Source organism: Syngnathus typhle, linkage group LG1 (genome assembly GCF_033458585.1).
Source record: "Syngnathus typhle isolate RoL2023-S1 ecotype Sweden linkage group LG1, RoL_Styp_1.0, whole genome shotgun sequence".
Lineage (NCBI taxonomy): Eukaryota > Metazoa > Chordata > Actinopteri > Syngnathiformes > Syngnathidae > Syngnathus > Syngnathus typhle.
In genome coordinates, this window is record NC_083738.1 from 8387299 (window position 1) to 8404866 (window position 17568).

The 17568-nt window shown below is 39.4% G+C and overlaps 1 protein-coding gene across 3 annotated transcripts; it reads right to left on the bottom strand.

The window, feature by feature from the left end:
• Positions 1-417: 417 nt before the first annotated feature.
• LOC133159788 (centrosome and spindle pole associated protein 1-like) lies at positions 418-15664 on the bottom strand. 3 transcript variants are annotated; one of them, XM_061287167.1, is made up of 28 exons: positions 15564-15664; positions 14327-14427; positions 14057-14129; positions 13543-13646; positions 12968-13212; positions 12796-12896; positions 12636-12732; positions 11521-11578; positions 10040-10296; positions 9701-9822; positions 9479-9611; positions 9155-9266; positions 6373-6520; positions 6139-6264; positions 5300-5404; positions 4790-4878; positions 4280-4432; positions 4094-4195; positions 3792-3884; positions 3177-3243; positions 2621-2747; positions 2165-2298; positions 1946-2074; positions 1524-1561; positions 1377-1437; positions 1130-1236; positions 872-986; positions 418-794 (listed from the first exon to the last, which is right to left on the bottom strand). In XM_061287167.1, the coding sequence occupies exons 2-28, from the start codon at positions 14423-14425 to the stop codon at positions 622-624; spliced, it is 3168 nt and encodes a 1055-aa protein (XP_061143151.1). In that variant the 5' UTR covers positions 14426-14427; positions 15564-15664; the 3' UTR covers positions 418-621. The 3 variants fall into 3 exon arrangements, with proteins under 3 accessions (XP_061143151.1, XP_061143133.1, XP_061143142.1); XM_061287149.1 differs by having other exon boundaries at positions 3159-3243; XM_061287158.1 differs by having other exon boundaries at positions 3159-3243; positions 15568-15645.
• Positions 15665-17568: the final 1904 nt, after the last annotated feature.

Genomic DNA, 17568 nt, shown 5'->3' on the forward strand with positions numbered 1-17568 from the left:
CTATGCATTTTTTCACAAGCCAAAAGTCTTTGCAATCACTGTGTAACACAACTTTTTGCTGCTGAAAATTTGTCTCTCGCTTGATGTTTGTCATGTGGCTGAAATGATTCCACTAATTTTCTAAGAAGTCAACTTTGTTGGGTTGATCAGCTTTGTGGTCAGGTGGAAACAAGGCACTTTTTTACAGTGAACCTGTCAACTGACAGTTCACTTCCTAAAAAAAGTCTTGCACTTGAAACCTTAAACATAATTTGTTCCTATTTGTTCATTTAACCTGTGTAGTACAACTTCAAACTGGCTATAAAGATTAATTTAAATTTTAATTTAAAAAAAAATAGTTTAGAAGTAATATTCTTTAATGTAATCACTCACATAAAATGATAATTTTATTTGAAAAAATAAACTAGCCATAAGATATACTGAAGAATAATTTATTCAAACTTTCATTGCATAAAAACAGTATAAAATAAATTATTAAATAGGTTTTCCTGTAAAGTCACAAAACAATGACACCAAGCTATTGATCAGGACCAAACATTCTGACTGACCTAGTCGTTTGTCATATATCAAACAGGAACTTCAAATCTAATCTGCTAAGTCAGTGACAGAGTGAACAGACTCCTACGATGTCAAATGGTCACTCTTCGGTGATCCCTCTAAGAATTTGAGCGTTTCTGAAGTACCTGGTCGCATCCAGGGATCGGTTGAGAAGGATTCTATTGAACTTTGATGTTTGCGATTGAGGTGAGAAATTTGGGGAAGTAAAGGGTCATCGTCAGACAGGTCCACCGTTCCTGAAGATCAGGAAGTTGTAGTCACGCACCGTAATTACTGAAAGCTTTGAACATTTATATTAAGTCACAAACTGTACCTGCTGTGTTTGCAGCACGACATGGCGACATCTTTTCCTGGCTTTTTTCCTCACTGCTCGACTCTGCTTCTCGCCGCTTCCTGCTACCCGAGTTGGCGGGGTTTTCTAGTGGTTCCTAATCATTAAAGGATGCAAAACAAAAAATGAGTAATGAGTAAGGTTCCTCAATATCGCATTATAACTGTAATAATGTCACACGGACACTGGGATGAACATCATATCTGAAATACATAGATCAAGTAAGGTAAAAGTGAGCACCAAAGAATACTCTGACTGTTTGGTCAGCCTCCTCCTTTCCCGTGCTGTGAGCGGTGTCTCTTCAGGCTCTGGGGAACTTGGCACAGGAAAAACATCTCCCAAAGGAGCTGAGCACACCCAAAAGCAGAAAATTGATCTCTATTAATGCCACTCGAGGACATTGGAATGATATAGGACTTGTGCTCTTAAAACCAACACAGCAAGTTGCTTTGAGTCTATCAGTTCAAGTACAGGGCTCATCTCTTACCAAGAAAAGCACTATCCGAGTCGAGGAGAGATCCTCTTGCATGTCTTCCTATCACGCTCTCCTGAAACAGACACACGCCATTCAAAACTCTGTACCAACAGTTTCCAAGAAGTTCACAGGAGAAAACAACTCATTTGTGTCACTCACCCGATCGTTTTGATGAGTTGGGTATACGTCAAAACAGTCTGAAACACATGTTTATTTTTTGGCTTCCACAAGCAGCAAGAACAAATTGATCACATTATATTCACAACTGCAAAAAACGGCTCCCAGTTTTCACTCAAGAAATTACAAATGGAAAACGTCGTCTGTAACCAGGAACATGCAACAATGCTGGTAAAAATATTGGGGTAGACATTTGTATTTGGTAAAACATTTGCCATTCCTGTATTTTTCTTTTTATCATCAGGACATGGCAGTCTCATGAAGACTAACATAATCAAGAGGGTACAAATCAAGTCAAATGTGAAATTCATTAATGTAGCGTTAAGCACAGAAACGCCTTAAAGGGCTTCACATACCCACATAAAACTATTTTACAACATTAATTGGAAGCACTGTTCTCGAACCATTTGTGCATGTGGATCTCTGGCTGCTGGGCTTCTGATGCGGATAATTGTAAACCTGCCTCCTCCTGCTGGCCACACCCACTCTCTCCATCCTCTCAATATCGACGGAGCTGAGACTTGATTCTCGATCTGGCATGCACATACAAACCAGTCAGTCGTAATTTGCTGCAGTTATCAATTCTAGAAAAAAAATGCAATTAACAACTGAAGTTCATCAACCTGTGTGGAGCTGAAGCGAGTCATGAATTTGAAGCAGATTACTTGGTTCCATATTTCTGGAGTGGGGCTTTCGAACTGGAGCCTGAAGCCGCAGCATCGCCATATTAAAAACATCCACTTGTGGACGTGCGTGTCTGTTTTAATCAAGAGAGGAAGATTTTACATGCTGGAATAGGCCACGCCTCCAACTCTTGTGAGAATAAGCGGTTTGAAAGATCAATGAATGAAATTAATCATTTAAAACTCTATTTACACTGCTATACACATCTGTTTATCACTGCATATAGTAGACAAAAGATAAATTTAAAAAAAAATTCAGCAGAAAGTCACGATGCCGTGTCCCAATTTACGATCACATGATCAGATTGGGACGTCCCGAGACCCCACAACTCAATAAATTGTTTCATGCCAGGATGGAATTGAAAAAGAACTATTGTGAAACATAAGAGATCTGACCTTCCCATCATTCCGGAGTCCATTTCATCACAACCGCTGTGATGCAGATGATTTTCAAGTCGCTTTTGCTCAGCGCGAAGCTGCCGACGCAAAGCTGACAGTTCACTGTACACATCACGTTTATTGACTGAAAAAAGAAACAATGCATAATATTGTTAATTCTGGGAGACCCACAATAGAATGGGAACACAAAACACGCATTTTGTTGCTGTTCTATGTTTTTCTTATAAAAGAAGTCACATATAAGACAACAGAAAGCTAGATGGGTTATTAATTATTGTGTGGTAGTAGTCTTTGCCGAAATAGTCAAAACTCCAAATCACTCCAAGTGCTATTAATGCACGTCATAAAAGCCTAAGTCTAAGTCGGCATTTATGTGAACGTAAGCAGAGTACCACGGGATGGGAAGTTCCCATTCTGATCAAACGGAGGGGCCTTGAATACCGAACCAAACTGTACCCTAAAGGGAGTTCAAGTTTAACACCGGATGGATGCGGGGGAAAAAAGTTTACAGCGTTTTTACTTTATGATACAAAACCTCGTTGTGTGTATACACCTGCTGCTCGTTGTTGATTCCTGCAAGCAGGGACAGGGGGGGACTGGCGGCCAAGCAAAGACTTCTCCTGAAGACATGAATGGAAAAAGCGGAAGGGTCATATTTCCAATCAGAATCACCAAGTCACACTTGTGAAAGAAAGGTATTTCTGTTTTACGAGTTAACAACACAGGAAACGTACCATAAAACCTTGTGAATAACACATGTATATGCCCCCTCCAAAATTACGCTTTAAAAACTGTTCTTTTCTCGATAGTTGTCTTTAGTACGGTCACATGGTTTGCTTGCTCCCTTAATTATCGGAGTGAAGAAATTAAAGTTGCTGTAAATCTCAAACTGCTTTTAAATGTTGGACTTTTAAATTACAGCGTGTGAAGCATATTGAATTACATTATGTATGAAATGTAGTAGGATGCAGAACAACCCCTGGGTGCTGCTGAGGCACATCTAAACAATTTGAAAACTTGTCATTTCTTAATAAGCCTCCTGTATGAAATCCCCCCTGCCCATTATTTTTTATGAGCTTTTACAGTATTGTTGCTCTGCACTGCAGGCAGCCTATAATCACGTTCACCTTAGGTTTATATGGTTTGTATACGCATGCGTGAGACTCACTGAGCGTGGAGGAGAGGAGTGACGGGTCTCAACAACGGGAGACTGGGGGCTCTTTTGCAGAGTGGGAACTGGAGTGGACAACTCCCGCTTGACCTAAAGCCACAGGAAAAATGGTAAACATGACACATAGGGGGAAATCTATTTACTATACTCTTGTAAATGTCACTGTGAGGCTTTTTTCTTTTTCTTTTAGGACACCTAATACTGTACTACCAATGATGGCTACTAAACTATGAATTGCAGGCTACAAGTAACTGAATTGCAGGCTACAAGTAACCAACCAAAGACCAGAGTAAACGTACCTGAGCAAGCTTCTCTTGTTCACGTTTCTTCTGTGCTGCTTTCTCCCTCTCTTCAGTCTTCTTTTTTTTAGCTTCTATATCCTTCTGTTCCCTGGCCTTTTCCTGTGATGCAGATTGCAGCCACCTCACAAAATGATCCAGAATCAAGTTTTGGGGCATTGTGCTTTTGTACTAAAGTCAACACACCTTTAATAGCGCTTTTTGTTTCTGCTTCTCTTGTTCTTCTTCATACTCCCTCTTGATCCGAGCCATATCCTCTGCCACTTTCCTCTCTAGCTTTTCATCCTCCAGTCTGTTCCGTTCTCTTTCCTCTGCCTGTTTTTGCAGCTTCTCCTCTATCTGAAAGCAAAGGCAGTTGAAAATATCTTTACCTAGATTCAAAATCATGAAGCAGCTTTCTGGATAGGTACGCCAAATGGAGCTTGGAGGGGTGAGGGAAAATCTTTGTGAAGGACAATGGTGTCTGATTTCAATCTGTATGTCTCTGTACATAAGCAGCCGTACAAAATCTCCACACGATGGACTAATATTGGACCTGACTAACATCCAAACCTGTATGGAGTGTAGCAATCACTCACACAGTCTTTCAGGTCAACATCAACTCTCAATTCTGAGCTTGAAAAAAAAAAAATCCACATTGGCCTCATTAGCTTTTCTAGGAAGACCTTTTTGAACCAACATAGCTTTAGGAGATACCTGCTTTTTCAGGTAAGCTTTGTACTCTTGCTCCTCAGCCTTAGACACGGTGCCCGGGGCAATCTGGGGCGTTTGAACATTGTTGAAACCTAACACACATACGCACGCAAAAAGGAAAAAAAGTCAAGCAGTTAATATTTCAGCATAGAAGTTTAACACTGAACAATCAGTGCATTAGAATGCAATTTCCAAATCACAAAGGAATGCAATTTCCAAATCACGAAGGCTTTAATTTGTGGGGGGAAAGTCAGTAGGCCTTAGTGTTATAAAAACATATTTATTTTGTGTCTGGATAGGTTTAGTGCTTAGGGAACGCAGTCCACAAGTTTACATGGATTGTTGTTTTTTACATACAGCATACAGTATATTTTTTATGGTGTATTTCAAGCAAGATCATACAGTCATTTTCTTCTCATGCTGGAGAGGACGGCTATAGTGTTAAAAATAATATTATAATATTATTAGTGCGTTACAGTATGACCGTCATGGATGATACTTTCTCTACAGTACCAGAGATCTTGTCGTTCGGATTCTCAGCTGGGCCGGCTGCAAGCACAACTGGGGCATCCTGTTGCTGTTCCAGGTTAGTGTGAGCGTCTTCAATCAACTTGTGGCCTGCAAAAGGAAATTACCTTCAAAATACTGGTTACATGCATTGGTTTGTTGTTGTTTTTTTAGAAGATAAATTTGCATTTCAAGCTAACAGAAAATAAAAGGATAATGCAATTTCTACATGTGTCCCTCTATACTGCATGTAAAATAACTTCAACATTAGTCCTCTTTACATGTCTGAGTTAGAAATGGAGCATTAAAACAATAAAACTAATATATAAGTAATGGTGCATGTTAAGGACTCCAGCTGATCTTTCTTATTACTATTATTTTACTGGGAGCACCATGGCTCCTAACCTGAAAATTTAGGATCACAAGTAGAACATTTTGGGACATACACTGTCAATTAAGTTGCAAAGTATAAATATCACTTTTCCACTGATACTGTTAATACTGATAAATCGGGTAAATGCGGTGCAAATGTTTGGAAGCAACAAATAACAAATACCGTTAATACCACTAATAATAACAACAACAACAACACTACAATTAACTTACATGTCTCAAATTTTGGGGTGAATATGCAACACTTTATCGGCAGAAGGAGCCCTGCCTGATATTAGATATCCATAATAATTTACAATCTCTCTATCTTGTGAAAGCTAGGTAGACAGGGCCAAAGAGACAGAATACATGGAGATAATTTTAGCTGGAGAACGAGATAAATTACAGTTAAGGATTAATAACTATACAAGCTCCAGCACTATTGTCATGGATAATTTGCATTGCTACATTACCAGAGATGCTGATGTTAGGGTTGGAGTGTTCAACTGGGAAGGTGGCTGTCACAGCTGGGGCTCTCTGCTGCTGTTTTGGGTTACTGCAGGGTTCTACGTTCAACTTGTGCATCTGCTTGAGGTCAGCTGGCCATGAGAAAACAAAGGCTTACTATTATATGTGAACAAGAGAGAGTAGTGGTTATCAAATTGGGTATTATTAGGCAAAGCGTTGAGGGTAACAGTAGGACAGACCAATGAGGTTTCCTGTACTGTCTTTGAGTGGAGCTCCACCTCCACCTCGCCCCCAAGGCTGATGTCTCTTCATGTCAGCTTCGATCTTGGCGTCGTAGCGCTCCCGCTCCTCCCTCTCTACGCGCTTCCGCTCTTGTTGCTCCTGAATCTTAAAAATAAACAGCGTTTCTTTAGTCAGCTGAAAATCCTGCAACGCTACTCATGCTCAAACCAGTGATTCACCATAAATATTTACGGCAAGACTATTTTTTCATTCCATTTGACCAAATAAATAGATCATACATTAAGAATTACCATTGGACAACAAAAATCCATTTCTATACAAGGATAAAAGATGCGATCGGCGGTAATAGGGTCCTATACAACAAATGACGAGAGGCACTACAGAAAAAACAAAGGGATTGGGACAGTGTCGGTGTGGCACAGGAGCATTTAACATCCGACAGTATAACAAACACATCTAATAAATACATGTCTTTAGAAGTGGGGATCCAAGGATAGTATAGGGCTGGTCTTAAATTAATTTTACCTTGTTCAATAGCTTGTTGCTCCTTTCCATGGCATCGTTCTGCCAACATGTCGCAAACTAAGATGCAATGAATCAATGAATCTCAACCTTGTCAAACTTTTCTTCAACCACCTCACATTTTCATACAGTACGTATGTGCTGGTTATATACATTCATTCCCATTTATATAAATTAAAAAACTGGCAGGACTCAGCATTTCCTCAACAGAGCTGCAAATTTGGAATACATATCCATGATGTTCAGCCTGATATGAGGGCTGCAACTAATTATTTATAAATAAACGATTAATAAAAAAAATCATTACTTTCCATCCCTTATTTAAAACCAGAATATTTTATATTGAAAATACTGAAAATGTACGAACAATGTGATGGTCCCTAACATCTGTGATAAATATCAGCATTGTTTTCCCAAAGTAAAAGCAGATGCAAATGTTGAATCTCAGCCAGCTCAGTGGGCTAGTGGTAGAGTGTCCGACTGGAAGGTTGTGGGTTCAAACCCCAGCCGGGTCAGACCAAAGACTATAAAAATGGGACCCATTGCCTCCCTGCTTGGCACTCAGCATTAAGGGTTGGAATTGGGCTCACCAAGTGATTCCCGACCGCGGCACCGCTGCTGCTCACTGCTCCCCTCTCCCCCAGGGGATCGATTAAAATCACACGTGGATGGGTTGAATGCAGAGGACAAATTTCACCACACCCAGATGTGTGTGTGACGATCATTGGGACTTTAACTTTAACTTAACTTAAAATAAACTGAAATCAAAATGTTTACTGTTCAGACGCTGAAATTCTGAGGACTTGGACACTTTAACGTCCAACAAGATTTCTTCACGATTCATCAATTATCAAAATATTGATTAATTTGATAAATGTTGTTAATCAATTGTTATGCATCCAAGTCAGTGATTCTCAATCAGCGTGCTGGTGCGCAGTAGTGTGCTGTGTGAAATCGTCAGGTGTGTGCAGATTTCATCCAATGTCAATTATTTTGACAAAATATTATATATTGAGAGAGCATGCGAGAGAGATTGACAGATATAGATATCTATGCCAGCCAAGTATATGATAAGACAAAACAATAACGGCACGGTGGTTAGCACGTCTGCCTCACAGTTAGGAGGGTGCGGGTTCGATTCCACCTCCGGCCCTCCCTGTGTGGAGTTTGGATGTTCTCCCCGTGCCTGCGTGGGTTTTCTCCGGGCACTCCGGTTGCCTTCCACATCCCATAAACATGCATGGTAGGCTGATTAAGCACTCCAAATTGCCCGTAGGTGTGAGTGCGGCTGGTTGTTCGTCTCTGTGTGCCCTGCGATTGGCTGGCAACCGGTTCAGGGTGTGCCCCGATGACTGCTGGGATAGGCTCCAGTGCGCCCGCGACCCCCGTGGGGACAAGTGAGACAAAAAATGGATGGACAATAAAATGTTCTGCCACTAGATGCCTGATGATACAGTGCCTTGCACAAGTATTCGGCCCCCTTGAACTTTTCAACATTTTGCGACATTTCAGGCTTTAAACATAAAGATATAAAAGTTTAATTTTTTGTCAAGAATCAACAAGTGGGACACAATCCTGAAGTGGAACGAAATTAATTGGATAATTTAAACTTTCAAATAAAAAACTGAAAAGTGGGGCGTGCAATATTATTCGGCCCCCTTGCGCTAATACTTTGTAGCGCCACCTTTTGCTGCAATTACAGCTGCAAGTCGCTTGGGGTATGTCTCTATCAGTTTTGCACATCGAGAGACTGGAATTCTTGCCCATTCTTCCTTGCTAAACAGCTCGAGCTCAGTAAGGTTGGATGAAAAGCGTTTGTGAACAGCAGTCTTCAGCTCTTTCCACTAGCGGTGTAAATCGCGGGTTTTGTCACGATACGATATCGTATCGATACACAGAATCACGGTACGATATTTGCCGATATTTTAAAGCCTGCTGTGATTCATTCACGATACGTCACGATATAGTGCTCTACGATCGATATAGAACAATAACCGCTTTTTGTGAATCGTTTTGTTAAGCGGTGTGCTGTGAATTGTTTTCAATGTGCAGAATGTGCGTGCCTTGGTTCAATAAAGATTTAGAAACACGGCTCGAGATATTATTCATTCAATTCTGTTTTTAAAATCCCTTCATCACATTTTATTGTGTATACAATGAGGCTGATGTATTGGCACACAGTGCTAGCTGACAACCTTTACGTATGTATGAATGTCAGCATGCTCATTTGATATGAATTTCTAGAGTACAACTTACTTGTTTTTTCAGGGATTCTGCGTAGTCCAAAGTCTTTTCCCTTGTTGACCTGGACCTCTCTGGAAGCATAAGACCAGTATGGGGACCTGTTGTAATAGTCTCGGTATTGGGCCTGCCAGGAAGAAATATAATTATTTACAATTCAAAGGGCATTTATTTTGCCATAATAAAGCGCTATCAATTAACCTATTAATGTACAGCATTGAGAATTTGTAATGTGATCTGGCTCATTGTAAGCCACCATACTGCAGCCTCGAAGACTAACAACATTTAAGGATTACATTGAGGCTAAACTGACTTAAACAGAGAAGCGGGAATGTTTACAGTGGTGAGGACTCAGGGAAACTGCTCCCACTTTGGGAGCTTGCGTCACCAAGCTGACTTGGCCCATCTCCTCCAGGTGACATGTTGTAGTAAATCAGGGGAAGTCCCATAGCAGGGTAAGGCAAATGACCGTCTAAAGAGGGAGACAGATCAAAATTGTGAAGTTGACTATGTTTAAGATGAAAGTGTGGTTCCTAATTAACAGAAGAGTTTAATACTCACAATAGGCAAAGTTTGGGTCAGGCAGATTTCTGTTGTTGTTGTAGTAGTAATGGGGTTCTGGATAGGGACCGCTGAATGCTTCATTGCCTGCATGAGCGGAATGAAGAGGGGGGAAAGGAATTCTGAAGAATGAAGCAAAGTTGAATTAATCTTTTTGTCATATTCAAAGGATTTTAAGTCATTAGATCTACAGCAACAGGTCAAACTAAAACAAATGAAAAAAAAATTCACAGGCCAGAAGTTACCCTCCCTGATCTAATCGTCTATCCCTTCTGGTTAAGTCATACCAATAATGTTTCCAACAATTAGAGAAGAAAAAAGGTTATAAACAATGCATACCTGGAAGCGCCCATTGCTCTAGGGAAGGGGCGGCCAACAGGCAGTCTATCGGGAGTTGGCCCATCTCCATGGCACTCAATGAGCGGAGATTGAAAGGCTCCATGTGGTAGATCACGTGGAGCCATCAGCCTGCCGTTAACGCTTGTCTTATCATGATTAGGGAAGCTGGATGATGATTCGCTTTGACCCAACATGGAATGCCGTGACAGCTGAGACTCTTTTCTCTTGCTCAGTCCAAACTGTCTGATTCGGTTGGGCTAATGTGTGGAGACAAACAAACAAACAAACAAACAAACAAACAAACAAATTTGCTATGACCAGATTGGCTTCGGTGGATATCTCACATCAGCATAAGCCATAGAGCTTTGTTCAGTATTGATGGGCAGTGTAGATGTAATCTATAAATTTGATACTTATTTTATTTTATTATTTATTTTTTTGTAAAGGTAGGGCAGTGACGTGCGGTGAGGTTCATGACTGGGAGGCACTGACGTCATCTAGTGTGCAGTCTTCAACCAAAATAGAAACTAAATCCAAATTATTACATTACAACATTGAAGATCATGAGAATACAGTACAGTGTCTTTTCATAGGCGCAAAAGGAAATTACCTCGTTGCCTCTTGCCAAAGTTGCTTATCTAAGACTGAAGACTTCAGATGTGTTACTTTCTGTAGCTTTGGCCTGTTATGGACATAGTCTTTCACTTCTTTGTGTCCCGAAGACCTTTTCAAAGTCTTATCTTCCTGACACATCTCACTTTGTGAATCACTTTGCCTGACGGTAGCTATTAAAGCTTTATGACATGGAGATGATTACCTATGAGCAAATGTCATTTAAAAGCTCTGTGACCTAAACGTATGTCATTTACATTGCCCACTAATATACTTGTTTACACTGATGGAAAAGATGCCCAATTTAATTTTTTTGTTAAATATCTTTTTGTCTGGTCGTTCTCATTAAAACAATAAAAAGAAGAAAAGAAAAAGTGACTTAATGTGGACAGAATTGGTCCTTCAAGTGGCACACACTGGGCAAAAAAACAAAATAAAACACCTGCAGTATGAACAATGCCAATCCCTACTATACTGTACCACAATTCGAGATTTTAAAAAGAGCCTCCCTAGGGAGCTTTTCAGTTTTCGTTGATTATAGCAGCGCCACAAGGACAAAAGCGGCAGTGTTTTGGCTGAAGTCAACCAAATTTCCCATGAGTGCCACTGTGCAGTGACGGAATTCTTACTTAAACTAGAGCTGGGAGTGACAAGTGACTTGAAGCAAGGCTGTTTTGCCTTTTATTTGGAGCATTATTTACTAACTAGACACATCCACTACGATGAAAAAAAAAATACAGGTACCCCTTCATTTTAGATAGAACATCTGCGTCCAATCGCAGAACCTGTGATGTCCTGTCCGCACAGTACATTGCGATGACAACGCTTAAATGTTATATTGTGCAGCGCTACATCAGACATATGCTGACCTGTTTCTCTGGATCGTTCACCCCAGTTGCAGCAACTTTTAGCTCCAAATCTTTTTCCCTGTATAAAGTATACATTTAGTATATGGTTAAACATATAATACTTGAGCGGCGCACCAATAAATCAATTAACTGTCAAACAATTGATTATCAAATTATTGATTGTTGGGAACCATTGCTAAAATTAAAACTATCCAAATCCTCGGACTTTCAACTGAAAATATTCAGATGTCTGTAGTCCTGCAGGAAAGCAGACTGAAAAAGGCTTCCTTTCCTCGTAGTGCCTGAAAAACTGGAGCTCCATCATTCCTTTTTTGGGGGAACTCTGAATAACAGAACATTGATTTTCCTAACAGTCAGAGTGAAGCAGTCCAAACATATTTTCGAACGCACCCACGATTAGGGAAAGGGGGATGTTCGGGGTGAATGTACTTTTGCACCAGTCATAGTTTTTTCAATATCCCCAAAAAAACATGACCTGTGCTTCAATTTTTATATGCTTTTTCTTTATAATGATTTTTTTCTTTTTTTTACTAATACCACATACTACAAATCCAATACAATTTTCAATAATTTTCAGAATAGTATTATGTTATGTACTCTGGATGGTTAGCACATATCCCTAACAGTTCAGAGGTTCTGGCTTTGGCTCAGATCAGACCCTTCTGTGTAGAGCTTGCAGAGGGACTCTGGTTTACGCTAACCTTGCAAAATTATGCATGTAAGGTTTACTTAGGACTCTAAATTGCCCATGTGTGTGAATGTAACATTGAATGGTTGTTTATCTTTATGTGCCCTCTTATTGGCTGGGAAATCATCCAAAGTCAGCTGGACTAGGCTTCAGCTCATCCACCAAATTCATGGCTTTTGTCAGATTTGAGATATTTCATTTACTATTGTAGTTTTTTTTTTAAAGCAAATCTGTTTTAAGAGTGTTTACTTTGAGATACATTTCATGCAACATACTTGTGCATTTATTCAAGGCTCCGTGCACTCGTGATTGTAGATCAAGCATTATGAGCTTTTAAATTCCTTGATACATTAACTTGTTTACATGCGAGTGTGTTTTGTTAGCATGAATCATAAATCAGTCAGAATCAAGCTCAGATAAGACTTGCCTCTGTTTGTTTCTGTGCTGCTCAGCTATCTGTTCCTGCAGCTCCTCTCTGTAGCGCTCTTTCCTCCTTTGTAAGGTTTCATCTGTATGAATTTCCCCTGAAAAAATGTGTTTGTATCAAAAACTTCATTCATTAGCTGTGTCCTACAAGTCCTTTTTACCAATTAAAAGACTGGTCGAAAATTCAGCATCGTCAGCTTTGATCAGGGCTCTTGATCGTCTGCCTTGGTCGACAAAACCTGAAGGACTGTCCCTCTCTTCCCTGAAAAAAAGCCCAAACTTAACAGAACATACAGAAAAAGAAACAGCCGAAAAGCTATGTATTCTAACTACCTGCCATGAACCTTTTTGGGTTGTGGCTTCTTGTAACTTGAGTCCAACCCCATTCGCCTGCTACTTCTGAGCTCTGTGTACTGCTCTTCCTCCAACTCCTGGTCTACAGGCGTCGTCTCTCGTCGGCTGACCTGATGTATGGGACTCTCAGGAGGGGAAAGACCGCTGCAAGATTCCTTACGGACTTCTGTTAGAGTGCCTACGTCCCTCCGTGAAAGGGGGTGCTGTCTGAGGACACCCGCTTGCTACAAAAGACCGATATACACAGATTTCTTTTTAATGATACAAAGTTCAATTATTCCTCGTGTTGTTGTTTTTTAACTTCCAAGTGGTCAAGATATTCAACAGTCACAATTGCATGGGTGGTGCTTGTGCATTAGTAAATGCTTAATTACATCTTGACGATAAATGCAGGCTAACACAGTTGTATCAATTCATTTTTTCAAACTGTGCAAGTTGCATGTCATTGCAGAGGAAGTTGAACATAACACAGAACGAGTGTCATTATTTGGGCACGTGGGAATTTTATCTGTAAGGAATCAAGACTTTTATGTAAACACTGCTAAATCTGTCACCTGTGCAATGTAGTTTCTGTAGTCCATACGAAGCTCATGCTGAAGCCTGTCTTTCTTCTTTTGGTACTCCACACCAAGGGGAAGACCCACATTGCTGCTTTCCACTGACAGAAACACACCAAACAATATTTTAATAGACTTCATTGGAGGGATTTCAAAACAAGACAAATACAATTTTACCATTTTACAGTGGCTATCCTTGGCTCATATAATCCGTCGCTGTGCATATGTTTCCCATTAAATAATCAAATTTGCAAACAAAACATGACTTGAATGAAACATTAAAAAAGTATAATGCTGATTGATTGATTGCTTAACATTATTTGAGTATGTGAGGAGACGAGCAGTATAAACCACAGGACCTTCCACTCCAGATGACCTTTTTAAAGCCAAGGCAGTACCTGCATTGTCACTGTGGAGATCTGATGAAAATGCGACAAATTTGCTGAAATGGCAAACTTACTGCAACAAACACATCACAAGGAACTGAAACTAACAATGAGAATTAGTGTACCTTTCTTCTGAGCAGTTAACCCGGGGGGGATGTTCTCCTTGAGCAGGGACCCATAGCTTCTATGAGGTTTTTCCTGTCAGATGAAAAGCAAAATATTTTTAATGACAAAATTAGATCATTTATAAAAAAAACATCTAAAACAATATAGTATTCATTTGAGCTTTTCCACAAACATTTGACTCTGCTGACTACCTTTGATCACAATGCGTTATCACATCATTGTCATTATTTGAAAAGTGTATCCTAATTCGGATGAATATGCCAACTCACCTGAATTTCCATGTATGGAGGGTCATGTTCCAAACTAGCTCTGTCTTGGGCCAGTCTTGCTTTACGCTCCCTGATGAAGAGTTCAAGCTCATCTTCCATCTCTACCTGGCAAAAGATATTAACGTACCACTTGAAATTGTAAAAATACTGTCATGGACAAAAAACATGTCCAGAAAGTGTCATTTCCACTCTTTTCTTTTGTATTTATCCTAGGATTCTCCATGAATTTTTCATCTGCGACAGCACGACAGTAGTTACCAGTCTGTTTTCAATTGTACTTCATATTTTGTACAATTAACCACCCTGCTTAAAAAACAAACAAACAAACAAACAAACAAACATAATTTACACCAAAAGAGCCATTCAAAAGAATGACTTATTTATTAATGTATAATGATCCTAGTGAGGAAGAGCGGTTCAGAAAAGAGGTGGCTGGGTGCATTGTTGTTGAAGCACAAAAGGAAATATAACTGGGTATTTAATTTTTATGACCACTTTCTAATTTTTTAAAAACCTACTGCGAAATATACTGCAGTGACGGCGTCCTGTGGCAAAGTTCTTGACAAAAAGTTTAAAATAAGGAATTTGAAATAAACTGCTGTGAACTTCTTAGGTTGACAGACTGGCGGCTTTGTCTTTATGGAAGAGTGGCAAGAAGACTCGTTTCTCCCAAAAAACACAAGACTTGCTACAAGCCACCTGGAAGACACAATAAAGGTGAAAGAAGGTGCTCTAGTCAGATAAGACTAAAATTGAACTTGAGGGGCAAAATTGAACGACTTAGTGAGTGAATTTTTTGAAGTATTTTTTAATGAACTGATTTTAAGAATTTGATTCACTCATAAGAGTTGTAATGTCCATCTCTACTCATCCCCCACGCAAAAAAAACCTAACACCGGCTACTGCCTCGTTATATTTCCGTTGTCTGGCAACCACAGGCAAAAGCACCGAACAGTAAGCCATGGTGAGCAACAAACGGCGTTAAGACGCTATAAATAGTTGCAAGTGCAGCTTTTATCTTATTGGCAGGCCTACTAACAAGTAAGACTGTGGTTTGTCGTATGTTGTACAAGCTAATACAACCCCGTATCTTTGGTTTAGCTCCCTTTTTTGCTTGAACCAAATAATCAAGGCAAACATTTAAACTAACAAAGCTAACTCGTACATTAAAATATTGGGATATTAACGTCTCACGCTGTTAACCAAACTTGACCATAAATTCGTTTGATGCAACTACCTACCTTGTGGAATGGTTTGTCGCTCTGTTTTGTGGCGCCTTGTTTGTCTTAAACACTCACAAAGCGAGAATGTCAATGTAGATTCCTGTGTAACCTGTCAAAATAAAATTCAAAATTTCACGTTTTCTTTTTTAAAACAACTATAACGTTGATTTACACATTTTAAATAAAAAAACTGATTTGGTACGTTTCTGTTGTACATTATTGGTAAATATACGGGTTAGAAATTCCTGTCGTACCCATACCACTCGTTGCGTGGAAATTGTGGAGCCATCATGTAGCCAAATCCGAGGCAAACTGACAGAATGGAAGTCAAAGATAACTTTTGTTTTGAAAACACGATGCTGCACTTCCTATGTTACATACTTCACCATGACAGAATAAAACTCTGGGAGGCAGTGGCAACGAGCACCGTTTCTGGGCTACTGAAACATTTAAAAACAATTCGAGAAAAAACAAATCAAAATCAAATGTCGAAAGTACAGAAGAGGATTAGGGCCAGTGAAGAAAAGGGGCGACAGGATTCTGACTTTTTTTCTCAGAATTCTGACTATAAAGTGAGAATTCCCAATTTAAAGTCAGAATTATGAGAATAAAGTCACGATTCGGACTTTAAAGTCAGAAAGTGGGGATTCTGACTTTACAGTGGGAATTCTCACTTAAATGTCAGAATTCTGAAAATAAAGTCAGAATTAAGTCAGAATTCTGACTTTAAAGGGAGAATTCTCCCTTTAAAGTTAGAATTCTGAGAATAAAGTGAGAATTCCCACTTTGAAGTCACAATTCTGAGAATAAAGTCAGAATTGTGACTTTAAAGTCAGTAAGTGGGAATTATTCACTTTAAAGTCAGAATTCTGACTTTTTTTCTTTACTGGCCCGATCCTCTTCCGTACTCCAACAACATATCGTGAGTAATGTTTTGTTCACATCATGTCAAGTCAAGTTTATTTGTATAGCCCTAAATCACAAGCAGTCTCAAAGGGCTTCACATAGACAAAAAAATGACAATTATTCTCAAAGCACCCCCTGATCTTAAGCTCCCAAAAGGGGCAAGGAAAAACTAAAAAAAAACCTACCGGGGGAAAATTAGAAACCTTGAGAAGGGACCACAGATGGAAGGATCCCCCTCATGGGATGTAGGTGAAAATCAGGTACATTTTTCAAAATAAAAGATCATTCAGACTCAGATAAATAAAACGAAAATAATGCAAGTTATTTATACTTTCTTGTGCGGCCCGGTACCAAATGATCCACGGAGCGGTACCGGTCCACGGCCAAAGGATTTGAGACCAATGCTGTACAGCATGGGTTGGCAACTCCAGTCCTCAAGGCCCGATGTCTTGCATGTATTCTATGTCTCCCTGATTCAAACGATCAGGATTGTTATCCAGCTTCTCCAGACCTTATACACTGTCTAAAACCATGAATGATGGTCAGAGTAGCCACTTCCGACTGAACTGGTTGTGCTGCATAATAGCGTTAGCGCAACAAATAGTTTTAAGTTCATTTTGTTGACTTGTGTTAATTGCAATAAAATACATTTGATGACTTCAATGTAGTACGTCTAACGTCTGCATCCGTACGGTACTCTTATTAAAATACTACTCTGTACTTCACTGTAGGAAATGCTACTTATCAAACACTGGAATAACGTGTAATTTGACTTAAGTACAGATTGACAAAAACTCTATTACCACTATTCTTACATTTTTATAAACCATTTTTGAGACAAAACACATGGAATTTTTTTTTATATATTTATTGCTTATATAAATGTTCTCTAAATAATTGTTGGTAAAAATAAAATCTATCAATAATTATCATAAATAAAATAATCACAACGACTTTTACATGGCATTATATTGCACAATTATAAGCTTTAACAACAATCACAGAACACAAGTGTTGCTCAGATTTTGTGTAGCAGGAATGTTGAGAGGTTGCGTTCAACACGTTTGTCACCTGTCAAAGGCAACAAGCAACCTGAACCTCATTTGTTTTGCT

Excerpts from the sequence above, each read along its gene's own strand:
- LOC133159788 (XM_061287149.1), bottom strand. The coding sequence starts at position 14,425 with ATGGAAGATGAGCTTGAACTCTTCATCAGGGAGCGTAAAGCAAGACTG. Across the intron at positions 10,297-11,520 it reads TGAACGATCCAGAGAAACAG|CCCAACCGAATCAGACAGTT; the intron begins GTCAGCATATGT and ends TCCACACATTAG. Across the intron at positions 1,562-1,945 it reads GAGATCCACATGCACAAATG|ACTGTTTTGACGTATACCCA; the intron begins GTTCGAGAACAG and ends CATGTGTTTCAG.